The 25697-nt window shown below is 41.1% G+C and overlaps 1 protein-coding gene across 1 annotated transcript; it reads left to right on the top strand.

Moving 5' to 3' along the window:
* Positions 1-4112: 4112 nt before the first annotated feature.
* Positions 4113-25411, top strand: LOC145450914 (sodium-coupled monocarboxylate transporter 2-like). The gene is made up of 13 exons (XM_080329409.1): positions 4113-5145; positions 5737-5840; positions 8887-9075; positions 9144-9209; positions 13424-13543; positions 13618-13772; positions 15510-15650; positions 18526-18744; positions 19820-19932; positions 19993-20150; positions 20762-20973; positions 24852-24955; positions 25032-25411. The coding sequence occupies exons 1-13, from the start codon at positions 5091-5093 to the stop codon at positions 25199-25201; spliced, it is 1806 nt and encodes a 601-aa protein (XP_080185535.1). The 5' UTR covers positions 4113-5090; the 3' UTR covers positions 25202-25411.
* Positions 25412-25697: the final 286 nt, after the last annotated feature.

The following is a 25697-nucleotide window of genomic DNA, read 5'->3' as shown; positions in this document are numbered from 1 at the left end:
AGGAGTTCTGGAGTCGGCCCAGGTTCACCAATCGGTGTCGCAGCCGAGGAACGAACCACTACTACGCTCTATCGCCACACTGCGCGTTTATTGGCCGTGATCTGAAGCATTTGGTCTGTGACCACTATACGAAGTCACGTCGGAATACACCCTTGTGACGTCACCTAGACAACAAACATCGTGGGCACTCCTTGACCAGCACCCGATATTGTCAAGAGCCGTCACCGACCAGATCTCTTGTATGATCTAAATCGAATTCGATTATAGTATTATATATACAAGTTAATATAACTCGTCAAGCAATGACGCAGGCTCAAATTGTATCCCATGGATATGTAGTTCGGTGATGTATCATATCAATTCGTTCAGCCTATCTGAGGTTTCGTATTCTACGTCCTATATTGGCGGATAATTAAAGACTGCGAGTAAACAGCAGTTACGTATTTTAGTAGTACTACGCATTCGTGAGCTATATGCAACGCCGTTTTGCATGTATATTTGTTTCTATATTAATCCCTCGATTTAAAATATATGGTTACTCAATATGAATTTCGAACAGCTCGCAAAATGCAATGACTTAATCATGCCTCGTACTTCGAAAAGACAACTTGACTTGAATTGTGACTTGAGTCACTTTCAAAAATCGATTGACTTGACTTGTCTCGAGTCAAAATGTGCATTGTGCAATGACTCGAGATGACTTGTGACTCGAAGGCAGTGACTTGATTCCAACAATGTGTATCTCGCCGCTTAAATCGAGAATTCAGTTATAAAACATGCTCTTAGCACAATTTGCACAATATATATTCAATGCCAAACCGTCAAAAAGTGGAAGAGTAAGGTCTCGACTCTGCTCACGGCTTTACTTGAAAATCGCTTGCTCAAAGCCGATTTGAAATTTCTTTGTCCTAATCCAATCCAAATCCGAATCTTGAAATCCAGAAATTTCGTATATTCCAATCCTTATCCTAATCCTAATCCGATATGAACTTGGAATTCCTCTAAGAAAGCCCACATCTTACTCCACTCCAATGCACACTCCAAGGCACAGCGATGGAAGTATGAGCGGCCCCTCCCGATCACGCGAAATCTGTGCGAAAAATTATCGAGACGACCTTTATCAAAATACATTAGCCCGAGTTTTGTCTACAAAAGGATCTCGTGTACCATCTTAAAATAGTACATATAACGCTCTTTTATTTGAGATCTCATATCATGCTGGTGACGTCATATTTCGTGATACGATTGTTGATATACAATGTTCTTTCCAATTCTCTACTAGTTGCTGACGATTACCCCTGACGAGTATCAGCCGGAAATATTCGGGTTCATTTCAATAATCCATTGAGAAAGAATCAGAAGTCATAATCCAATCCTAATGCCACAAAATTTCACAAATTTGAGTTTCCCAAATCCTAATCCAAATACATGCTCATCTCTATTGCTCAAACGCCGCATTTTGGGTCGACTCCAACCTCACCACGATTGCATGCCATAACCGCAAAAGTACAGCTTGCGAGAGCGTTAGACACGACCTCGGGCGAACTCACACTCGTTCTCTCGCTTCGCTTTATGAATACCGATTCTTACGCATTGTTGACGCAAAATGAGTTTGAGCTCCGAGTAACCTTGAATACGGGCCATGACCTACGCCAGGGGTCGGCAACCTTTTGGTAGTCACGGGCCAAATTTCGAGTGTACAACTTTTTCGCGGGCCGGAATTTTTATAATACAATATTTTATGCTCACTTCGGTATATTATCCTACATTGCTGCAATCTCAATCATACCATTAACAAAACACATTTATTTACACTTCAACAACGCAGAATAAATGTGACAATTGACGCAGCTTGATTTGTGATATTGTTTACATACGTACGTGCTACCAAATATCGATGCAATCTCTTTTGCATTGTTGGTCAAGCTGGGATAAAGACCAATTTCAATAAGGCACTCTTTGTAAAGTCATGCAGCGATATGCTCTTTGTATGAAATTTGTCATCCAATTCAACTGCATCGCATTTCAAAACGGCCCATTTGAAATTTTCAGGAAATGGTATTGGCGTCCACATTAAACGGACTACTGAATAGTCGGAATTTATTTTATAGAGAAGGAATTTAGGAAAAGCGGGTGAATATTCAGTAATTAAATTTCATATCACAGTTACAAATGCAGTGTTGGTACTAGGCTTTCTCTCCTCCAGTATAGGAACGTGAGCATAATTTCTTTGTATTGTTGACATTCCCAGGGTCGCAGATTTGTTTCGAATGCGCCTCAACATCTCATGTATTCAGCTGTTTTCCCCCGAAGTTGCAAATTTAATTTGTTCAGATGTGACGTTAAATGTACAAAGAAAGCAAGATTAGATAACCATTTTCGATTACAAGATTATGAGTCGGCGATATTCATATTTTCGAGGAGACTTTCTATTTCATTTCTCGGTTCGTACACTCGTGCAAGCATAGCTGCTCGACTTAATGCGCCAACATAGCATATATACAGGACATCGCCACATTAATTCTCTGCTTCTAATTTATCCGGCGTAAATGTTGGTGATTCAGTTTGTAAGACCAAATCATATAAACAGTTCATCATTGTGGCCAAAACACTATTCAGGTTTGTTGTCTTGGCGCACAATGCCTTCTGTTGAATTTAACTATAAATAACTAACCTACGGAGGCTAGTCATTTGTAATTAAACAGTGTACGTTTTGAGATTTTGTCATTGCGTCTGAGATGTTCCAAGCGTATTTGGCGGGGGGCATAGCTTATAGTGGCGATAATAAGCGCCTACCAATCTGGCGGCCCGACTCGATTCCCGTCGGAGGTTTATCTGGGCTCCTCTTCCCCCGCCGTCGTCGTTCTTACGACGACAAAAAAAGCCCAGAAAAAGACGCGAGAGAAGAAAGAAAGCACTCACTAGGTACGGAAAGAACTAGTAGAAAGGGCCGCGGCTTCAACAAGATCAACATCGAAAAGAACTGTGACATCGGGCACTCTAGGCCGAGGTGGATGTTAGAATGATAGGATCGCAACTGCGTGTCGTTCGACCTCCTCCTATCTTTTCATGACATCGCATTGTGTCTTATCGCATTGCACATTCTGTATGACTTGTTCAGATGAAAAATATAACTCAACGATTGATTGATTGATTCCAGCAAGCAGAGGAAGGACACCTTTATTGTCACACCCCATCAGAGTGGTAAACCCTTTAAAAAGTATGGTACACCTTCGGTTGCGAGATACACCCGATTGATAAGTAGCCTACTGATGTAGTCTACTCTGCAGACAATCTCCATCTCCTACTACTTCAACCGCCTTCGTTTTATGGCGTAACAGTAGACTACCATGTAGGCTACCTATATCGTAGATATGCCGCATTCTTTCCAAGCAGTGCTATGCACTGCAGATTGAAACTCATTATGAAACGGCGGGCCGTATTCTTGTGATAACGAATTATGATGTCGCGGGCCGGATCCGGCCCGCGGGCCGTAGGTTGCCTACCCTTGACCTACGCGGTCTACGCTGAATCTAGAATTCTTAAAATCCAGCCTATGCAGTCAGAGAGTTGGCGGGAATCAAACAGAAGTTGGATTTGAAAATACTATAGGTCCATTTCATAAACAGTATTCCACTTATCACGCAGATAACATAACGTACACATCCATATGTTTCTACTCAATATTAGAATAGGTTCCTAGTGTCACACATTCATATTAGAGGGAGATTTGAAATTCCTATACTTCGTATCAAATTTTGAAATGTAATTTTTAGGACGATACTTCCAGTTGCGAGTGATGAAGCGCAAACTAATTATGAATGCAGACTTATGGTAACCAAGGGGTATTACAACCTTGAGGCTATACCGATGTCACAATGCTTGCTTTTATATATATGGTAGGGATGGTGTGAACGTGAGGTTTACGTTCGCGTTCTGTGCGTGAACCTCAGAAATCGGGAGGTTCACGCACACAAACGAACCTTGGTAGGTTAGGCACTGAGAACCATTTTCATGTATTAAAATTTATCACGTTATTATTACATCTATGGTTCAAATTGTTTGCATTTCAGCTTCAAACCACTATGCAAAGCGCTGGCAGGATCACTAAACGAGCAATAAGCACACATCTTGCCAATTCCAAAAGCTTTACTTGCTATGTTACAAAGGTTTGCTTGAAATATTCAGCTTTCCGGCTGTGAATATTAAGTGACGCTCTGCTGTGAGCTTGACCCGCGATCACATAACACCACGAACGAAATACACTTCGTGTAAGTAGTCTTCGAATGATGATTATTCAACCAATCATTGAAATTGATATAAAAAATACGTCGTTGTCCATTGTAAAAAATCAAACAGGCGTTCGGTATCCATCTGCGCAATATCAATGTCGCAATAGTCCGACTCCGAATACACTGTTCGGTATGGCCCGACCGTTAAGGCGTAGCTTACATTCCCTTGCAAGTCCTCGTCAAAATTGTTGGCTAAGCGACAGACGATATTGATTTTCTGGGATTAATATAGCATTTGATTGCTTCAGTCGATACATTTTGTGACGTTTAAAAAGTCAGCATGTACTTCAGTATTGTGGCATAATGTGAACCGAGTCGTCGATATGGTATGAATGTGTACATTAATATATCGCTTCACTGAAACGTAGGGCTGGAATTAGCAATGTGACGTCACGTGACGTCATAAGGTTCACGTTCGCGTTCACACAGAACCTTTCAAAAAGGTTCGCGTTCACACGAACCTGAACGTTTCAGGGGTTCGCACCGTCCCTAATATATAGGTGTAGCTCTAGCTATGTTTTATTTCAGACTAAGAGCACCATCACCGAGGTGATGGAAGTATCGATCGAAAAAAGAGAGCATCAAATATTTCAATTAAAAATTAAATTTCGCGTGAAAGTGCTGCTTTCGAGAATGTCCTGATGTCGGTATCGTCCCGATTAAGGACATTGTTCATCAGCGTTGCAGAGGGTCCTCCTTTTTTTGGTTCCTTTCGTTATCATTTTGTACCTCGTCGCAGCTTAGCGAATTGACAGTTAGTAACGTATTTCAAGTTAAAAATTTTGCTGCAGTGTCAAAATGGTCGAAAGCTTGAAGGAGAATTTTGGAGTGCTCGACTTCGCCTTATTTTTTGGTAAGTTGTTGATCAGGCATAAATCATTACCAGCTTTATAGCGAAATTCAAATACTGATGGCAATCTATGAGAACTAATGGGACATATTGGCTGTAGCAAATACGTTTTTAGTAGGCCATGCTCGTAGTCATCCTACATTTGCAGTCGCCATCTTCGCATATTAAATTATGTCAAATAAATTCCACTAGTACGTGGAAATTTATTGAATGTAATCGAGACCCGTTAAAGGAGATTACGGAATGTAAGATATAGGTGAGTAGCCTATAGGTCTTATCTTCATTATGCTTAATGATAAGGCCTGATGAACCACTTCGCGAGGACCTCAGTGCTACACCTTCTGTGATCGAATTACAGTTCAACAGTGAATTTAAGATGCAGTGACGTAGAAAATTTAAAACAAATAGTGTTCCTCCTGGCAAACTCTCTATCCACTTAAAAACGACTATAAGCGATGGTCTGTGCTTAACGGTACCGCGTACAACACGGAACGCCGCGTTAAAAGCGTGGGAAATAGTGATCCTTAAAGATGGTACAGGGAATCGTTGTATTCACGATTGTTCATATTACATTTATTACTTCTCTTTATGTAGGATTCATCGCTTTATCACTTGGAGTTGGAGGAATCTTTGCTTTCCGCGACAGAAAGAAGAAGTCAACAGAAAATTACTATTTTGGCGAGAGGAAAATATCGCCGGTCAGTATATCAATATATATATTAAGCCGCGGGTCGGGACGAAGTTGATACGTTTCACAATCTTGACAGAGATCACAGTGATTGTATCCATTACTCCAGTGAATTGGAGTAGCGGCCACCTGTTCAGATCACGACTTTTTCCTCATTTATATTAACGACATTATTAATGCATCTTTATTCCGCACAACCCTATTTGCTGATGATACTCACCTCTTCATAACCTACAACACTGTCCATGATTTGCATGCATCCGTGAAAGGGGAACTCCCAAAAGTGTCGAGATGGCTGCAAGCAAACAAACTAAGTTTGAATGCAGATAAGACCGAGATGCTCCTTTTAAACAATGCCAATCATAGCTTCACTGTGAACATCAATCATAAACAAATCTCCATATGTGACTCAGCAAAATATCTCGGTGTCGCCATTGATGCCAAAATGTCTTGGAAGCAGCATATTGAATGCACAATATCAAAACTAGCTCGGTGTGTGGGAATGATGACCCGTCTGCAATCTTTGGTTTCCAGATTAATACTACGAACCATATATTTCTCTCTTTTCCACTCTCACCTGCAATATGGAATCGTAGTATGGGGAAGTGATGCACAATATTTCTGTGCAGAATTCGAACCCTGCAAAACCGTGCGATACGGCTGATCTCATCTGTACCTTTACGTACCAAACTATCGCCTTACTATCGTATCCACCGAATTTTGCAAGTTGACGACCTATATCGCTTCGAAGTATCAAAAGTCATTCACAAATATTTTTCCAATAGTTTGCCTCCTGTGTTTGATGACTTTTTCATGCCTGCTAAAAAATGTCCACTCCCATTACACGAGATCCTCGTCTAAAGGAAATATCTACTTACCCCCACCCAATAGCAACCTAACTAAGAGGTCCATCGACTACTCGGGACCTATCATCTGGAATGCATTACCACCACATATCCGTGAATTGCCCTATAATAGATTCAAAAAAGCCCTACTTGATCACCTCTTGTCGTTACACTAACACTGTTGCCCTACCTCGCCGAGACATTGCTTCATTGATCATTTGCTACCACCGTTTAATTTTTCTTCTATTTTTTTTTTTAACTACCGTAACATTTTTTACAGCCAGACTGTTTAGAGTCAAGTGTACCTGTTTGATGCTGGTGTGATCAGACTAGATGACCTTCACGGTCTTATCGATCATTCCTATCTAATACCGAATACTGTGCATGCATATTTTCTGTACCAACACCACTGCCGTGTGTTATGTATTTTGGTTTGATGAAAATAAAGACTCTCTCTCTCTCTCTCTCTCACGGCCCAGATGACAATCCATTAAATCTTTCTTGCCTGTTATCGTTGGTCACCGGATTCATAATTTTGGAATATATGAGTACCGGGGCCTACGATACTTATACCTAAGTATCGTAGGCCCCGTGAGTACTCTGATGACTCACAGTGCCTGTCCTTCAGCAATGACATCCAAGGTACACGAATGAAGTTTTGCGTGACAATTTAATCCTGTGCTAATGCAACCTACATAGGCTCGCGGATGTATCCTGTCAGCTGGTAGCATTTCTCAGATGCATTGCATGCAGTCCATATCTGCCAGAACTTATTTCATGTTAAAATATGGATTTTCGCGGATCGAAACCTTTTTACTTCAACCCATGATTACTAAAGCATCAAGTTTTATTTTGGGTCAGCGGTAAATAAGAATTCGGGCTCACTTTTTTCTGCCTCGGCTTGGATGATTTGTTCATTTGTTGCTATACTGGTGTCTAGTTATATATATTTATAGATATGTGATGTCACAGATGATTGGCTCCATTTCCAACCAAGTAAAACCGATCTAGAGTCGCAAACTCAGTTTGACCCCTTGCTATATAGTCTGCCGATAACTCTTTTGTCAACAATATGAAGTGTACACAATTTACAATTGTACATGCGTAAAGTTTCATGACATTTGGTAGCATTCATAAAATTAGAGACTGCAAGGAAGACGACGCACATTTTGTTCTACATAGTGTAGTGAATGGATAACACCAAGACTTCATATATAATCCAATAGTCCTCCCTTGTTAATGGATTTGAAGACTATCAACCTACGAAAATGTGGGAGGGCATGGTGCGTGACTGAAATTTGGATTTTCATGTTCGAACGATTGACGGACATTTGATCAGGCCGGAATCGGTTCGGAATGTACAAGTATCTTGGAAATTAGTTATGCTGCTGATTTTGATCTTAGTTGTGATATTTATAGTGCTGCCAATAGGGTTCTGGTAACAATCGTTTTGCCTCCCATTAAAATCGCTTTTAATCGAAGCAATAATTCAAATCATTATGTCTTTTAATTTTGAGTTTTTTACTCAAAATAAAACAATAAAAACCATAGGATGAATGACGAACATGCCAATGAAGGTAATGAAGCACATCGCATCAACTCAATAATGCGCGGCTGAGAATCACCATTCCCAAGGTTGAAAATGTACAACCTCACTGGTAATAATAATGGGTCGCTAGAATCACCATTATTTTATTCCGACACATGTTGAGTAGGGCTGGGGCTGGGTTGTAACCATTAGGTCACAAGGTTCCGAGTCACACGTCAATTTCACTTTCACAGAGTCGAGTCAATTTCAATTTCAATAAAAGTATAGCCTACAATAATCAGTTATTGTTTTTGCTCTGACACTGAATTGCTGGTTTGGTGGCGGTAAGCTGCAGCCGCGTGTCATATTGAATATCCAAGAAACTATAGCCTCCTTTGTCTTCGGCAAAGACATTGCTGTAACCCACATTCACGACGATATGTTGATGTGAAAGGCAACAGCTATGGCTCGGCAATTTAATTATTATTTACCTAGTTATGTTAAGAAAAGAAAGTAAACCCAAGATCAAGAAGTAGCCTATTGCTGCAATAGTATTTTTATTAAATCTTCTTTTCTTTTCTTTTGTCATCATGGAGTAGACTTCTGGATGATTTATATTTAAAAAATTTCATACGGCTACAGGTTGGTAAAACCCCTGCTTGACTCGAAACATGGTTTTCCAGGTAGCAGTTGCTGTCTCCATATCAGTGTCCTACGTTTCAGCGGTAACCGTAATCGGCGTTCCAGCTGATGTATATCTTCATGGGAACGCATTTGGCTGGCACCCGTTGGTTGTACTTATCATTGACTTTATCGCCATTGCTTACCACATTCCGCTGTTTCATAGACTAAAGGTGCTAAGCGTGTTCGAGGTAGGCACGATCGGTCTTCCATCTAAGTTACGGATCATTTACAATATCATTGCTTCGCTTTCATTCAGTATCTGGAAATGCGCTTTCACAGATATGTGAGAAGGATTGTATCGGGACTCGAGATACTGAACATGGTAGGTCCGTTTTTCACATATTGAGTCGCCATTTATGATGAATCCAGAAACCAATATATAGGGCCGTATGCACCAACATGTTTTGAACCCAAACTGGAGCTCAAACAGGGGTTCAGGAGATATTTCCAAAGCACCAACACCGAAACGTCGATGATCTAGCGTTCACTCGCGCCGAATTTGATCGAAAAGTAAACAACCGCGGGAGGTTGTTTAAAACGTAGATCAGTGCTTTGGCTTGATTGTCGCTGATCGTGGTCTCCTGTTTTTCGCGACTGGTTGACTGTAAATTGGTTCATGGTGAAGACGTAGGTGCACTATTTTCTATCTTTCCGTAAATTAGCAGACTTTCTAAGCTGTAGGAATAGATTTTATATGTTTCCGAACCCAGTTTCATCAATGTGAGGCCGAATGGATTACAGTTTACAGTTGATCGGTATACCGGTATTAGCGAGTTTAGTGGTGAACCAGGAAATCCATATGCCTGCCTCAAGTTACTGGTAATGAAGATGTGATATTCTTGTCTTGTGCCTTGTAGGTTTGAATGAAAGACCTTTGGGTCAAAAATATATGGAAATTATGACCAAGTCTGACGTCTGTAGGTATACAGTGTACAGTTTTTGAAGTACCCTACGGGGTGCAATGGATGAGGCGTTTTCCCTATAAAGCTTGATATATTTCACCATCATTGAAGCTATGCCAGTACAGCCGATATTACAGTAGATTGTCATCATAGCCCAAATGACCGGGTTGGAATCCCGGTACGTTTAGCGTAATATATTTGGTGTACCAAGACGGTTTTCAGCGTCACACCTGTTTGTATTAGTAGAATCTTTGATGTACACGAGACACCGATTCCATATTGGCGAAATGGAAAGCACGTAGCTGCCGGCTGCCAATGTCACGGCATGTCATGAATTGCTGAATCCTCTTTTATGTAACTGTTTTAAGTTTAGTATGAAGTATGAGTACGGAATTTAGTAAAATGGACCTAATACAAAACTGAAAGTCGATTTGCTTGATAATGATGTAGGTTGTCGATTGAGTAGTGGGAGCAGAAGTTGTATGGATTTGTACTAGACGTCAGGAATCGTGGTCCTGTGATTTGCGCTCGCGGTCGGCTGTAGATAGGTTGGTTTTGGAGCCGCATGTCTTGCAAATCTCTATATTATAGTAATTTTACAGGTTTTAGGTTACATGAGTGAAATATAACTACAAAAAAGCGTTTCACTAATCTGGAGATTCTCGGAATAGGTCACAGTCAATGAGTACCGGCATTATCAAGTGATGTCGGCCAAGAGACCATCCTCAAAAATGTGCATAATATGCAAAAATATTATGTTGGAAGAAGACCCATTTACAGATATAAAAGAATCACCATCAAACTCAAGGTTATAGATTCCGATTTTGATGTACTTCGCAAAGAAGAGGGGCCTAACTATCCTGAGTAGTATGTCAATCGCTAGAGATTTGGGCTGAATATCAGTACAAAGTTATCTGTCTGAGTCAAATTCCCAAAAAGTAAATGACTGCAAGAATACTCTACTGGTAGGACCGAGAAATCAAGAAACCAGTCATGGAAATGTGCATAATATGACTGATTTGGAATTGAATCATGTCGGGGGAAGGTAGCCTACATCAACATGGACCACATTCATCTCGATTTCTACAATATCATCAACATGCAACTGAAGGTCATCCATTCTGATATGGATTTACTGCTCAAAGAGGCGACAAACTGCTCTGGGCCGAACGTCAATTGCTAGAGATTTGGGCTGAATATCATTACAAAGTTTGCTGTCTGTGTCAAATTCCCCAAAAAGTCAATGACTACAAGAATAGTCGAGTGGTAGGACCGTGAAATCAAGAAACCAGTCATGGAAATGTGCAAATATGACCGATTTGGAATTGTACCATGTTGGGGGAATGTAGCCTACATCAACATGGACCACATTCATCTCAATTTCTACAATAGCATCAACAATTCAACATGCAACTGAAGGTTGTCCGTTCTGATATTGATGTACTGTGCCTGTGTAATGATGGGACTAACTAGCTTGGTACGAAAGTCAATTTCTTTAGATTTTGACTGACCGTCATTCCGAAGTTTGATGCTTGAGTCAACTCGCCAAAAATATGAATATACCACCAATCAAAATATAGTGAATGATTAGATCGACTCTGAAAAATGCTTCGGTTGGCACTATGACAAGGGATGTACCATGACAAATAATCTTTTATCTCTAGCAAGGTGCTGACAATAATGCTTGAAAGAATTCGGTATGTATAGCATGGTATTTTATCATGTCTAGCAGAAAATGTTAGGTGTGCACACTGTGCAGTACTCATGATTGAAAGAAAAGGTTTTTACTTGGATGAGTTTGTCTTTGTAGACTATTTTCATTTCATGTGTTTGGCTATCATCATAATTTATTGTGTGATGATGAAGACCAGACCCTGGAGATTCCTATTTACTCAACAAAAATGCAAATTGAAGGATTTCAGTTCTTTTCACAAACTGTTCAAGTATACAACATGATCATGAACAATGAAATAAGTCTGTCGATTTGTGTTACTTTATCAGTTGAGAATGTTGAATATATGCTGTGCAGATATGGTAGTTGGATTGGATTGTCGGGCTATTGAGAGAACACAGTAATGGTGGAATCTCGGCAAGTTTTGCGCAATTGATTAGGGGAGCACTGATGATTTCCAAGGTGACAGTAAGGTACTCCCAAGGAATTAAGGGAGCACAGGACACTCATTCCGTTCGGTTTAGATTCGAATGTGGATAAAACAGCAAAGGTGACATTCCGCACTGTGAACATACAGAACAAGTTGTGCGTGGTGAAGACAGCGGGTGAAAAGCGCCATTGGCCCCTCGATTTTTACAGACAGTGTGGTGTCAAATATATATTCATAAGCCAGGATATTGTAAATTTTCGCCCTGTCCTTCAATTTACCTCCTGGCAGGGCATCGCCAGTAAAGTCATGACTAAATTTTGGAACTCTGAAAGCATGATGGCAAAGCTAGCCATGGTATTTGATTCGAAAATGGTTACAGATATATAGCCGGAGTTTTTTTAATGCGCTCAGCTGCTCATCATTGAAATAGACATCGCGCTAGCGACCGCTGAGTTCCACAAAAAACTTGTTTTGTTTACTATTCCGTCGGCCTTGAGTAGCTTTTCAGGGTACAAATTGAGCATCTATTTACTGAACGCTAGCTCGTCTCAATGATCATCAGTTCGTCTGAACGGCGTTTAAATATTGATGGTGCATCGCGAGAAATTTTGAACTGATGTTCCGTTTGAGTTATGTTCGAGCGAACAGACGATCAGACTTGAACGTGTTCAATGTTGGTGCATACGGCCCATAGAGTTAACAATTACAATAAAAAGGCGCTGCGTCGCTTAAGCAAACTGCTAAACTGCGTAATTGAATGTATGAGTTGTGTATATCTACAGTTTTGAATTTCCAAGATGGAGGATCGAATACGAAACCCCGAGAAAATGGAGCGAATTGATATGATGCAATACTCCCACCACTTATATTTACACATCTGTTAGGCACAATTTAATCCCGTTACTGTTGAAGAGTAATATAAACTTGTAAACTATATTCGCTCGATTTAAATCATGCAGGAGAGCTGGATACCTGTGCCGAGACCCGCGGTAACTTGCGTCACATTACGTTTACAATATGGGAAGGCCGACGCTCGCGAAAGAGACATAAAGCCATCGTTCATGATGTCGCTTCTCGCTACCGGACGCCTCCCATGAGATTAGTCTAACGAAGCCTTATAAATTGAGAATTAAATATTTTCACGTGTGAATACGAACAATTACGAGTGACAGCGTCGAAGATAAAGTTATCTACCAATCACAGAAATAGACTATATATACAGCGAGAATCCCCTACTTGCTGATCTAAAATATTTTATTGCATGATAGAATCAATTCAAGTATGTGAAGCAGATTTTATAATGAAGTAGGCCCCGAGTAGGCCTACTCGCTAAAAGGAATACCAAGCTCATGGTCATACAAGCTTCGATCTCATATCCGCGAATCAAGTGCATCACTGAAAAATGCGAGCCAGGTCTTGCTCCAGTCATGACTGAGCAATGAGCATCCACAACACTGAGTTAGTTACCAGCTATCAGTGTTGTGGATGCTCGTTGCTCACTGTTGTTCACAATTAATCCTCTTTCTTTACAGACCATATATATGGCCGTAGCCACTTTTCTGCCCGCTCTTGCCTTGTACACAGTCACGCCACTTGATCTCAGATGGACCATCGCCTTGACAAGCATAACTTGTACCGTATACACTTCCCTGGTAAGCAAAGCATTGACCCCCATATCACCCAATGTCCACCATAGTCTTTTCAACTATATGTTTTCTATATACAGGGCGGTATGAAAGCTGTAATTTGGGCCGACGTAATACAGGCGTTTGTGATGATAGCAGGAATGATCGCGATGTTCATTCTAGCCCTCGGCTACCTCGGAGGATTCCGCGCGGTTGAAGAATCGATGCAACGTGGAGGGAGGATGACTCTTTTCAGGTAGACTCTGAAGACAAAACATCATAGAAATCAACTTGTATTGGTATATTACCTCTAGAAGTCCAAGCATGGCAAGTCGGCAGAATGGAAACGACCTACTCATTTTAATAAATAAATTCCCACGTCCAAGCGCTGGCGCTTAGATATTTAAACGATATACTCACTCCTTGGGAATGAAAAATGTTGAAGTACAGAAATACAGGTGATAGTAACCATATAGGTATTAGGTCTGCTTACCGCTGGCTGTCCATCATAACCCTGATACTGTCATTAAACCCAGTGGCGGTACCGATTAGGGTTAGTTCGGATATCAATAATTTTCACTATCCGGATAACGGATATATCCGGATATTTTGGAATTTATCTAACCGGTTAACCGGATAATAACTGCCGAGTGAGACAATCGATTTCATTAGGTCTGCATGTAAAACGGATCGCAAAATCATTACACAGTGTTATTGTAGAGTAGGCCTACCTACCTACGCGCGCAGTATGAGCGAATACAAGAAACCACGCAAATTTAATGTTCACTGCTTCTGCAATGCCCTCTTTTTAAAGCACAGATGCATCAATTGTGGGATCCTGTAGCCGGGACCGGAATTTTGTAACAAAGAGTCCACGTTCATTGAATGCTTTTTCAGCTTCCACAGAAGTGGGCTGAATAGAAAGCAGCGCTTCGTATAGAGTCAAAAGGTTGGCAGGTCGTACGCCGGAAACTTCAACGGCTTTACATCCTTTTGACCATCCTTATGTTTAGGTTTGGAGTACTAGAAGGACGACTAGCTGATACTGGAATTGATGTCGACATGATACCTCGCTCTAATTCACGTGATCAGGCACGCAGCCAGCCGAAAATGTAGGGGGATTGAAATAAAATCAGGGGGTTTCGATTTTTTTTTTCGAATTAATCATCAGCGGAAATCAATTACGCTTGCACGCACGCACATTTTTGCGAACATTCGATGTCATTCAGTTTCGCGGTGTCACTCTCAGAATCACCAATTAGAATACACTTAACGGCATATCGTCAACAAGCCATCGAGAGATAGGAGCTAATGCATGCTGGGTCCGAGATGGTTAGGCCAGCGATTATATCGTTCGTAGGCCTATTGCAGATGCGATTGTGTAGGTCAACGATAATATCGTGAGCACCAAGCCAATGAAGATGCGATTGTGCAGGCCAGCGATGGAATAGTGTGTACACTGCACAGTGCACATGGCCTATTGCAGATGCGATTCTTCAATCCAGTGGAACTATCGGCTTGTTGAAGACGCGATAAATCAGGCCAGAGACGATAGCCGAGTGCGCAGCAATCAATGACCTAATTTAACGATCTTCTCAGCAGGAGATCGCGTCACATTACATTGTGCGATGTGTACAGACGCATCTCGCTAATTGGCAACACGCTTCTCGTTAATCGGCCGCGCCAACACTGAATACGACTTATTGAAGCTTACTAAAACGTGTAAAATCCATTAGCAACGATTCTTTTTTATCCGGTTAACCGGCAGAAAAATATCCGGATATCAGATAGTGAAAATACCTGCGGTTAGCCGGTTAACCGGTTAACCGTTATCCGGATAATCCAACCCTAGTACCGATCCCTGGAAGGCGGTTAGGGTTGCGGCAAGATGTAGTTAGTGATCACATCAGCCTATAATCAGAATAACTCAACTGTTTCCCGCTTGATTTAACCAGATTTGACGCATGTAACCTAATGTTTAACGTATTTACAGAACGGATCCAGATCCCAGAATAAAGTACACCGTTTGGAGCATGATATTCGGGATATCAATCAACGCATATCAGGCGCTCCTCTGCAGTCAGGCATTCGTGCAGAGATGGCTTTCCTGTGAGACTGTGCGAAAGGCTAGAATGTGAGTCAGTCACTCTCTGCCATATATCATATCTTATAGTTTTACGCACCTTATCCAATTGAATATTGCTGGTTTTGGAAAATGTGTCTTCAGTCGAGCTGGGCGATCCGGGGCTAACGATAGAAAGGAAATGACGTAATTTATTATTGTCATTGATGTTTTTTGCGGCATATACACCGACTCATGATATAGTGATGAGTGCATGATGTGCATATGCCGCTGGACAAGGAAGGTGCACATATAGCCTTGTACGGCTTTCTAGGTCTTGCACCACCCCTCCATGCTATCAAAGTAATGCATGAGCGCCAAGTGGGGGCAGTCATGGATAGCAGTGTAACTAATCAGGTCTTTGGGCTGGACCCGACCGCGGATCGAACGCACGACCTACCGGTCAAGCAGCCGGACGCTTCACCATTACGCTATCTTGTCATTCCTATTTTATTTGATATGCGGTGGTAATGTGATTACGGGCACTAGGTGTGTTCGAAATAACTTTTTTTCGGACTCCGGTGAGTGACCGATTACGGTAAATTCATAGGTTGCCTAAAAACGCTTCACAACATATTTGGCTCAATTCCAACCAGTAGAATCGGCTGCAAAAAATCGAAAAAACATGTTTTCAGACTTTACTGTCAACCTCAAGAAATTGTTAAGTTGCCTAAAAGAACGATGCATATAGGGTTAGTTCGGATATCAATAATTTTCACTATCCGGATAACGGATATATCCGTATATTTGGAATTTAGCTAACCGGTTAACCGGATAGTGAATCCTAAGTGAGATAATCGATTTCACGAGGTCTGCATGAAAAATGGATCGCAAAATCATTACACAGTGTAATTGCAGCTCCCTCCTTATTAAGCACACCACATCAATAGTGGCATCCTGTAGCCGGGACCGGAGTTTTGTAACAAAGAGTCCACACGTATTAAATGCTCTTTCTGATTCCACGAAATGGGCTGAATTATAGTAAGCAAGGCTGAATATAGTTAAGCAGCGCTTCCTTTTTGCCCATTCTTCTGTTTAGGTGTCTACTACTGGAAGGACGAGTAGCTGATACTGGAATTGCGGCCGACATGATAGCTCGCTCTAATTCCTCCATGATAAATTCACATGATCAGGCCCGTAGCCAGCCGAAAAATAAGGGAGGTGTTTTAAATAAAACGAGGTGGTTTCTTTTTTTTTTCGAATTTAGTATCAGCGGAAATCAATTACGCTTGCACGCACGAACATGTTTCCGGAATGCGAACATTCGATGTCATTCAGTTTGGCAATGCCACTCATTAATCACAATCGCTGATCATAATAATCTCAGCGGCATATTGTCTCCAAGCCACCAAGAGGTAGGAGCCAACGCATGCCAGGCCCGAGACTATGGTTACGCCAGCGATGATATCGTTCGTACCATGCCTATTGCAGATGCGATGCGATTGTGCAGGCCAACGATAATATCGTGAGCACCAAGCCAATGCAGATGCGATTATGTAGGCCAGTGATGGTGATTCTGCCAGCGGAAAAATAGGCTTGTTGAAGACTCGAAAAACCAGGTCAGCAACGATAGCCGAGTTCGCGGCAATCAATGACCTAATGTGGCGATCTTCTCAGCGGGAGATTCCGTCGCGTTACACTGTGCATAGACGTATCCCGCTAATTGGCGACACGCTTCTCGCTAACTGGTCACGCGAAACACTAATAATACGACTTATTGAAGCTTCCTAAAAGTTTAAAACACATTATTAACGATACTATTTTATCCGGTTAACCGGTAGATTTATATCCGGATATCGGATAATAAAAAAACGTTCAACCGGTTAACCGTTATCCGGATAATCCAACCCTAGATGCATAGCAATTTCTGGTCACTTTCAACGAGTAGGAGAGACGGTATTGCAATTGAAACGTGTGCATATGCAAAAATAGCACTGACGGTGGAAAATCCCAGCTAATTTATTGAAGAAAAACTCAAATAACTTCGCTTCTATGGGTTGGAATTGCGTCAAATTTGTTTTGCATGGTTTCTGTGGATAACTCGATAATTTGATGGGGTTGGCAGTGAAATGTGAAATGTTTTTTTTTCCATGATAAATTCGAAAATTTTAAATGGCTCTGCGACCGCTCCTACAGGCTGTATTTGAGCCAAATTTGGTGTGCAGTGTGTTTTAGGTAGGGCTGGGCAAAATCGAGTACCGGAGTGATTCAATTCTGAATCACGTAATACGCTTCGAGTAGAGTCGAGTATTCGAGTATCACTCGTTATGACGTCACGTACTATGTAAAAGTTGAAGTATTTACCTTTTATGCCACCACAAAGAATATAATGCCTGTTCTCCGTCACATTATAGATACTTTGGTGTTTTTTCGACCAAACCGATTTCATTGCACTTCGTGACAATGTTGTGGAATGATCATGACTTCGGAAATGTGTTATTTCCAGTAACGTTCGCAGCTTTGTACCATTTCTCGTATGCTGCGACACGGCCACTTAAGGTTTCAAGGCTTCCTCAGTGAAAAGTAGTATCTAAACTATAATTCTCGTTGGTAAATTAACTTTCAGTTGCGAGAGGCGAATAATTTCAGTACTCGAAAAAATCGTCTTTTACTACTCGACTCGAATCAATAAAATTAATACTGGATTCAGATTCGAGTAATCGAATCATTGTGCCCTGCCCTAGTTGTGGGCAAACTAAAAATTTAAGCAGTGAATCCTGGAATCGCAGCTATACTGGGCAGTAGGGACTCACTGATGATCATACGAAAGAACGATGATTCAAAAGTGGCTCTGAGAATATTTATCGGATTTCATCGAATACTCTTCAAGCGTCAAATAAGTATGTTCCCTAAACATTCCTAAACAATACTGTCACGTGCATTCCAGAGCTGTTGCATCGAGTTTTATTCCGTTGGCTTTGATGAACATATTCGCCACGCTGATTGGCTTGACCGTGTACGCGTACTATGAAGGATGCGATCCGTTGCTTTCGAAGAAAGTATCCAAGAGCGACCAAATTGTTCCGTACATGGCGGTCAACATATTCCGCAATATGCCTGGCATGGCTGGACTCTTTGTTTCAGCAGCATTTTGCGGAACCTTAAGGTAAAGTTTGCCTGATACAGCAGACAAGAAGTCTGTACATCTGCATATATTGTGTAGATATCATGAAGGTTTACAGCAGTGGCTCCCAACCTTTTCGACTCATCGCCCCCTTATCCACCTCGAGAAAAATTTTTACCGTCCCCATATCTATGGATCCAAAAATGAGGACATTTATTCACCTAACTCTGATCGCTTTTGAATTGACGAAAAAACATCATTTTTCCGAATAGGTGCTCGGAAATACGGTCTGCGCATCTATTTGCAGTTGAGGTGACCTTCTTTTCGCGTCACATGCAGAATAAGCCGTCTTCAAGTGCACTTTAGGCCATGCTAGTAAAATGTATCTCACTGGACGCTCTAACATTTTCGCAACCCATCGCTCCCCAATCGCCCCCTTTGGTATTTTACCACATTGATTCTCAAAATAACCCACTGAGGGGCGATATCAGCGACGTTGGGAACCACCGGCTCCAGCTCCCGCTACGTTGAACACCATTGTAAAACTATCCATTGAGTCAGTAATACTCAGTATCATCCGCTACATCTATGAACAGGTGACTGTTCTGCTATCAAATCTCCACCAATGTGGTTATAGTTTGAAAAAGCGACCCAAAAGGGCAACGGTTTTTAATTCTGCGAAAGGTTGCCGTTGAATTATGTGAATTAAGCTAACAATAGTTGAATAACATCTTATTAAGGACATCGGAACCGGAGCTATTCTTCAGACAACTGATTCAAGCTATACTGATCCGGCTGGATTTGAATTTTACATGCAGCACCGACTGCGGTGAAAATTAACGGCTCCGGGGCTCCTGCTCCGAGGCCTTTGGTACAGATCCGTGCTAAACCATGTTGTGGATGACTGGGCCCTGTTCCACTATGGCAAACTGATACACGTGGCAAGCCGAAACATCCACTTTATCATATAAGCGCGCATTCATCAGTCGCGTATATTAAATACTATAGTGATATCTGGTATGCGATAAACGGCTTATTCCACGGGATTATCTAGAGTGAGCGTATATAATGAGCATGAACATGCGTAGTTACATTGATTTCGTGTTATTCCATGCAGCTCTGTATCTTCGGGCATCAATGCATTATCTGCCTTGGCATATTCTGATTTCATTGTCGTCTGGTGGCCGAACATGTCACAGCATCAAAGCATCTGGATAAGCAAGGCTTCAAGTATGATAGCGCGGTAATGTGCCTTCAACGGATTCATTCGAAATTGAAAGCGTTTTTCAGCGTTCTTCTTCGGGACATTGGTGATGATATTGGCATACTTGGTCTCTCTGATGTCATCAAATATTCTGGGTATTGCGCTCACTATTTGTGGACTTTTTGCGGGACCGACGGTTGCAATCTTCATCATGGGCGTTTTTATGCCGTGGATTAATTATAAGGTAAGCGTATTGTATAGAATATAAATATAGAGGCTGCATTTGAAACAAATTGTTTCAGACCAGGGGTTGACAAATTTTTAAGATAAGTGTTAAGGAAGTCTTAAAATGGAACGGAAGAAGTTTTTCCGAAGTCATATCGTCGCCGTGGAATCAAAGTACAGTTTATGTCTATTCAACACATTTTTAGAGAATAACTTGATGTAAAGTTTTAATTTTCTGCTGGTGATATCTCGGTCTTGATTCACTTTGAAACAATGTGAGAAACATGAACATGGCCAAAAAGTAGCCGAAATGCGCGTGAGCGTGAGGTCGATCCGCATCAGAATTAACTGACACATATGATACCGTCGACGCTCTCCTCTCCTATTTATCAGCTGCATCACGCATGCTGTATATCCATTAATGCAGCGGCAGACAAATTACCCAACCTCGACGTTATATATAGTAGTGTACGGGACGCAACAATGGCGTGACTATTTGTATTCATTTTGACGTAGTGAAAACATTCCTCACAATGGTTGGATTTATAGGATTTTGAAATAGGATAATGGGGTTAAGTTCACGGATAGAGTAGCCAACTACATATTTTTTCCTCAGCATATACATTTCAGAGTGTCCTAGTTGGAAGCTGTACAGGATTCCTATTTGCATCGTGGATAGCAATTTCTGCAATGGTAGTACCGGTTGATGAGAGCGGTTGGCAGCCGCTACCTCGATCTGCAGACAATTGCACTTTTCTCGAAGATGGGAACATTACATACGCAAGCAACTACACTACTGCTGCACTGCTGACCGCACAATCACCACGGCAAGACGGGCAAATGTAAGATGAATTTGTGAATCTTAATCCCCATTCGCTGTGGCTTGCACGCAATGCCACTATCGGGTTTTGACAATTCTTTGTCAATGCTGCCCATCGCTAATGGCTCCCTAATTGCTGGACATTGTGTCATGGTGCGGACATTGGAAAATCAATTGACATCTGGTTTACGGGTACCACGTTAAAATAAATCAGGAACTTATTTCATGACACACACGTTATTCAAAATTTTCACTTCTACTCGGATCGCACAATTTCTCTTTAGGGGTCACATTTGCCCCTGACATTGCCTTTTTCTATACTATCTTCTTTACTTTTCATTCAGTGTGCATGCCTCCTCTTTACATCGCCTAGGCCAAGGTGGGTGTCGGATTCAATCGACTACCCCAAGTCGCTTCGACACCTTTTCATTGTATCGCATTTTTGTGGTGTATTGAACCGGTAAAATTGCTAATTAACCAATGATGATGACATGCAGGTTCCGAATCCTGGGCCTATAGTCCCTAGTCCAACATTATTTTAAAACGGCAAAGCGGACTAACCTTCACAGTGCTGGATGCCTACTCCGTGCTGTATCGTCGCAATCAAAACGTTTTCTTGTGATGAGAATAATAAACGAGCAAACAAATTCGGATATAATTCAAGGCAAGTGTTTTATAATCGATTGATCTATATGAAAATACAACTGAAGATTTGTGACCTGGATATTTGGTTGGCCGTAAGGCTTTAGGGTTGTAGCGGAGACCATGAACAATTGTAACACTTTTTGTATTTTCCAACATTACGAGTTTTCTCAATGAAATTTCATTTCCAAAGATTTATATAAAGGAGCCAACAGCAATAATTGAAGAAAAATGGAATTCAATCAACAACCAATCATGGAAATTATGGGTCGCGAAAATCGCTGCTCGAATGTTACGATCGCCCCGTACCTAGGGGCAATTGTAACGCCCATGCGGGGCTATTATAACAGTGTTATTTATAACTAAAAACAAACGAAATGAACAACGAAAACTGGAGCACAAATTATTTTATTGCATTAAACTAAAGAAAGAGAAGTTTGAACGCTTCCAGGCGACGGCGAGGAAAAGATATTTTAACGTGGCAAAAGTAACAGAGTGTTACAATTGCCCCTGACAGGCTCAACAATGATCAGCGTCTCAGTATGGTACCTTTCCGGCAATACAAGTCCCAATTTTCTTATCATCAGGGTAGACTATGGTAACATTGTTCCAGCTACGTATATTGCGTTGTAACTACTTGAGGTGTTATAGGGTTGCCATACGTTCGGAATTTCCCGAACATGTCTGGAATTTCACTGTAAAAATTTTGAAGGCTCGAAGTCAGCTCAAAAAGTTTTGGTAAATGGACATGAACAATATTATATTTAAGCAGATTTATGCAACATGAAATCACAACTAATTATAAATTTTACAATCCACAATATTTGTTATTAACGTATACTAATCGCGCAAAGTGTTGAAACCGTATCCGATAGAACTTCTTCGTATTGCTTTTCGCCTGAACTTGGGGCCTTATGATGTGGAGTCGGGCGCCATGCCATAACATTCCTAAAACGGGATCTTCTAGTAAACAAAGGGTTAGTATCGCATTTTCAGATCAATACTATGATTTGCATCCCATGGTGCGAAAGAATGCTTATTCTGTCGAAAATTGATACCTCCTGGAATGCATCAATACGAATCAAGCTCTCTGCACCTTCCGCATATAGCTCAATTTGCAGCTTTTGACAGTTCATGTGAACGAATTAAGACTGTTTTCAAAACTACACTCTTACTTGAGTAGATTTAAAGTCAGTCAATTCTACTTCTACTTCAAGTAGTTTTAGGTGACTTATGGAAGAAGTACTTCTACTCGTCCTTGAGTAGATATTTTCCTCGCTACTTCCACTTCTACTTGAGTAGCTTTGTTGACTACTTTGACCACCTCTGGTCAATAGTGAGAAAATAAATATATTATGAATGTGAGTTTTCGATCCCACCCAAGTGCAATTGTAAAAATATGAGTTGAACTTGACTGGAACTGGAACCGAACATTGACCTAGCACTTGAGTCTCAGTACTATGACTAGCACTTTACTCCCCGCATCATCACATGGACTGGGACTTGACTCGGCGACGAATTGAAAGTGACTACACTAGACTAGACTGAACACAAAAAAATAATATTGACTTGTGACTTGGACTGGGCTTAAGCCTTGAACATCCAATCTCTAATCGTCAATCCAGTTCTGTCCACAACACGAGCTTTGATTATAGTAGGACTACATGTATTATTTTCTCATCTTGTTCTTTGTTGTATTCATGGTGTTTGTCGACTACAATGCTCATTTACAACAGGTCGATATTCCTTATTTTTGATTCCATAGTGGCCGACTTGTGGCACTGCCCCTTCTGGGCTTTTTTCGGACACCGCTTACGCGGATGAGATGGCGAGGAGGAGCCTAGATAAACCTTCAGCACTTAGGAATTTTCAGAGGTGATCAAAGTAGTCAAAAAAGCTACTCAAATAGAAGTAGAAGTAGTAGTGACGAAAAAAATCTACTCAAGTACGAGAAAAAGTGCTTATCCCATAAGCAATTTGAAACTACTTGAAGTGGAAGTAGAATTGACTTACTTTAAATCTACTCAAGTAAGTAAGTAGCTGTGAAAACGATCGTAATTCGTTCGCATGGATTGTCAAACGCTGCAAATTAAGCTACGCGAAAGGTGCAGAGCTTGATTCATATTGATGCATACCAGGAGGTATCCAATTTTCGACAGCATAAGCATTCGTCCGCATCATGGGATAAAAATGATGGTATTGATGTGAAAATGCAATACTAATCCTCTGTTTACTCGAGCAGTCCGATTTGGAAAATATCACGGTATGGTGCCCTCCCCCATATTATAAGGCACGTAGTTTAGTCGAAGAATAATACGGAGAAGTTGTATCGGATACGGTGTAAACACTTTGCTCGATTAGTAAACGGTAATGAAAAGTATGATGGAGCGTAAAAATGGCATAGTGTGTAGCTTTCAAAGGCATTTCTACACTTGCTTTTATACTTCAACATGTATGTTCTCCAGACAAAAGAACTGAAACCAATTAGAACTCGAACTATGATACTCGGAATTGAAAGAGAAATATAAATACTACTTCTTAAAGCGGAAAATGTATTTCTTATCTTGAGTCCAGAAAGTTTCAGAGGTGGTATGCTAAAACAGGTCTAAAACTGTAAAGAGTCAGAGTTCACTTTTCCGTATTAGGACACGCCATGGACTGCTAGATTACGATATGATAAGTAAGTGATAGATTGCAAAACATCAGTTTCAAACGTTATGATGGGCCATACATACTGAGATGAATTATTTCGTATGGGCGACAGTACGGTGTGAACGGAACCACGCAACCCGCTACCTAAATTATATTCACCGATACTTTCGTAAAATCATATTGGTCACTCCATATCCACTGTGCGCGAAGCGCGACAAAAATTTTGGGCTTTACTTTTGTGAAAATTAAATGTTGAAACTCCGTGAAAATGCCCCGAAATTCCTCAGGCTATCTTCCCGATGGAAGGATTAAACTACTTCTACTTGACAAACTGAAAATAGCGAAAAGTTAGTAAGTAGATCACAAAATATTGCGTAGTAGAAGTACCGGTAAATTAGATCTACTTGAGTAAATACCCAAGTAGTGGAAAACTACTTGAGTACTTCAAAAATGTAGAAGTACTTCGTTACTGACCACCCCGGGGAATTCTTGAGCCGACCTCGGCTGGACTCGAACCCGTAATCCATTGATGTTGCGAACGTGGATTATACCGCTACGCTATCTCTCCACTGTATTTCCTCATCTTGACATCCAATATTACTTTAGAGGTTTTCTTGGACAGACTCTATTTGCGATATCGCCGTATTTCTACGGGCTCGTAGGGACGATATCCTGCATATTCGCAACGTACATTTCGTCCATCTTTACTGGTAAGTCAAATCTACCGTAGATGTAATCGCACGGTGATTTGTAGTTCATGCAGATGAACTCGGAACGATTTTTCAGGTTTCGAAAAACCTTCTTCGCGAACGAAACGACTTTCCGTACCGATTATTGGGTGGAGTAAAGCCTATCCTTTGTGGATGCGGGGATATTTCGAATTTGATGCTCCGGTAGCGCGAAGCATCGACAGCTCGGTCAAGGAGAAAATCCCCCTTACAGACAGGCTGTCGTAAACTTGATATCTAGCAATTGAGGTTCATGTTAAGCAAACTGCCACTGTCCTCATGTAATGCCGGATCTTTGAACGGACTCCTGCCTGGGTTCCTGCCTGTTTTTTTCCTTCTCTGATCACGCAGGAAATAGCGACGTGGTTTGTCGAGTAACTGTTTTCGATATCATCTAGAAAATACAGCGGTCAATGATATGAAGTGAAACATTTTCTATGTGTGCCCTGATCTGGCATCCCGACTACCGAAAAGATTAAGTTTTGCAAAAGAAGGTATTAGTAGTCTGTATTAAATTTGATGGTGTTCCATACCGAGATGGGCGCATGCGCACCATCACTTCCCGCCGGTTAGCCAAACATATTTCCGTTTTATTCTCAGTTGCAAGATGTAAGAGGTTGAAGGGTTCATCATTTATAACGACAAAACATCATATTTTAAATTGACTTTAAAATGTACATCGGTTTCTGACGTGATATTGAATTCGTGGTCATGATTTTGCGGC

Source organism: Botryllus schlosseri, chromosome 11, assembly GCF_051294905.1.
Source record: "Botryllus schlosseri isolate E-star chromosome 11, Bs_hap1, whole genome shotgun sequence".
NCBI lineage: Eukaryota > Metazoa > Chordata > Ascidiacea > Stolidobranchia > Styelidae > Botryllus > Botryllus schlosseri.
Note: the sequence above shows the minus strand (reverse complement) of the source record. Positions and strands in the feature narration are given on the sequence as shown.

What these genes read in the sequence shown, in the direction of transcription:
- LOC145450914 (XM_080329409.1), top strand. Translation starts at nt 5,091, where the DNA reads ATGGTCGAAAGCTTGAAGGAGAATTTTGGAGTGCTCGACTTCGCCTTA. An exon ending in TGCCGTGGATTAATTATAAG is followed by an intron (nt 20,151 to 20,761) that starts GTAAGCGTATTG and finishes TATACATTTCAG; the next exon opens with AGTGTCCTAGTTGGAAGCTG. An exon ending in CCACGGCAAGACGGGCAAAT is followed by an intron (nt 20,974 to 24,851) that starts GTAAGATGAATT and finishes ATATTACTTTAG; the next exon opens with AGGTTTTCTTGGACAGACTC.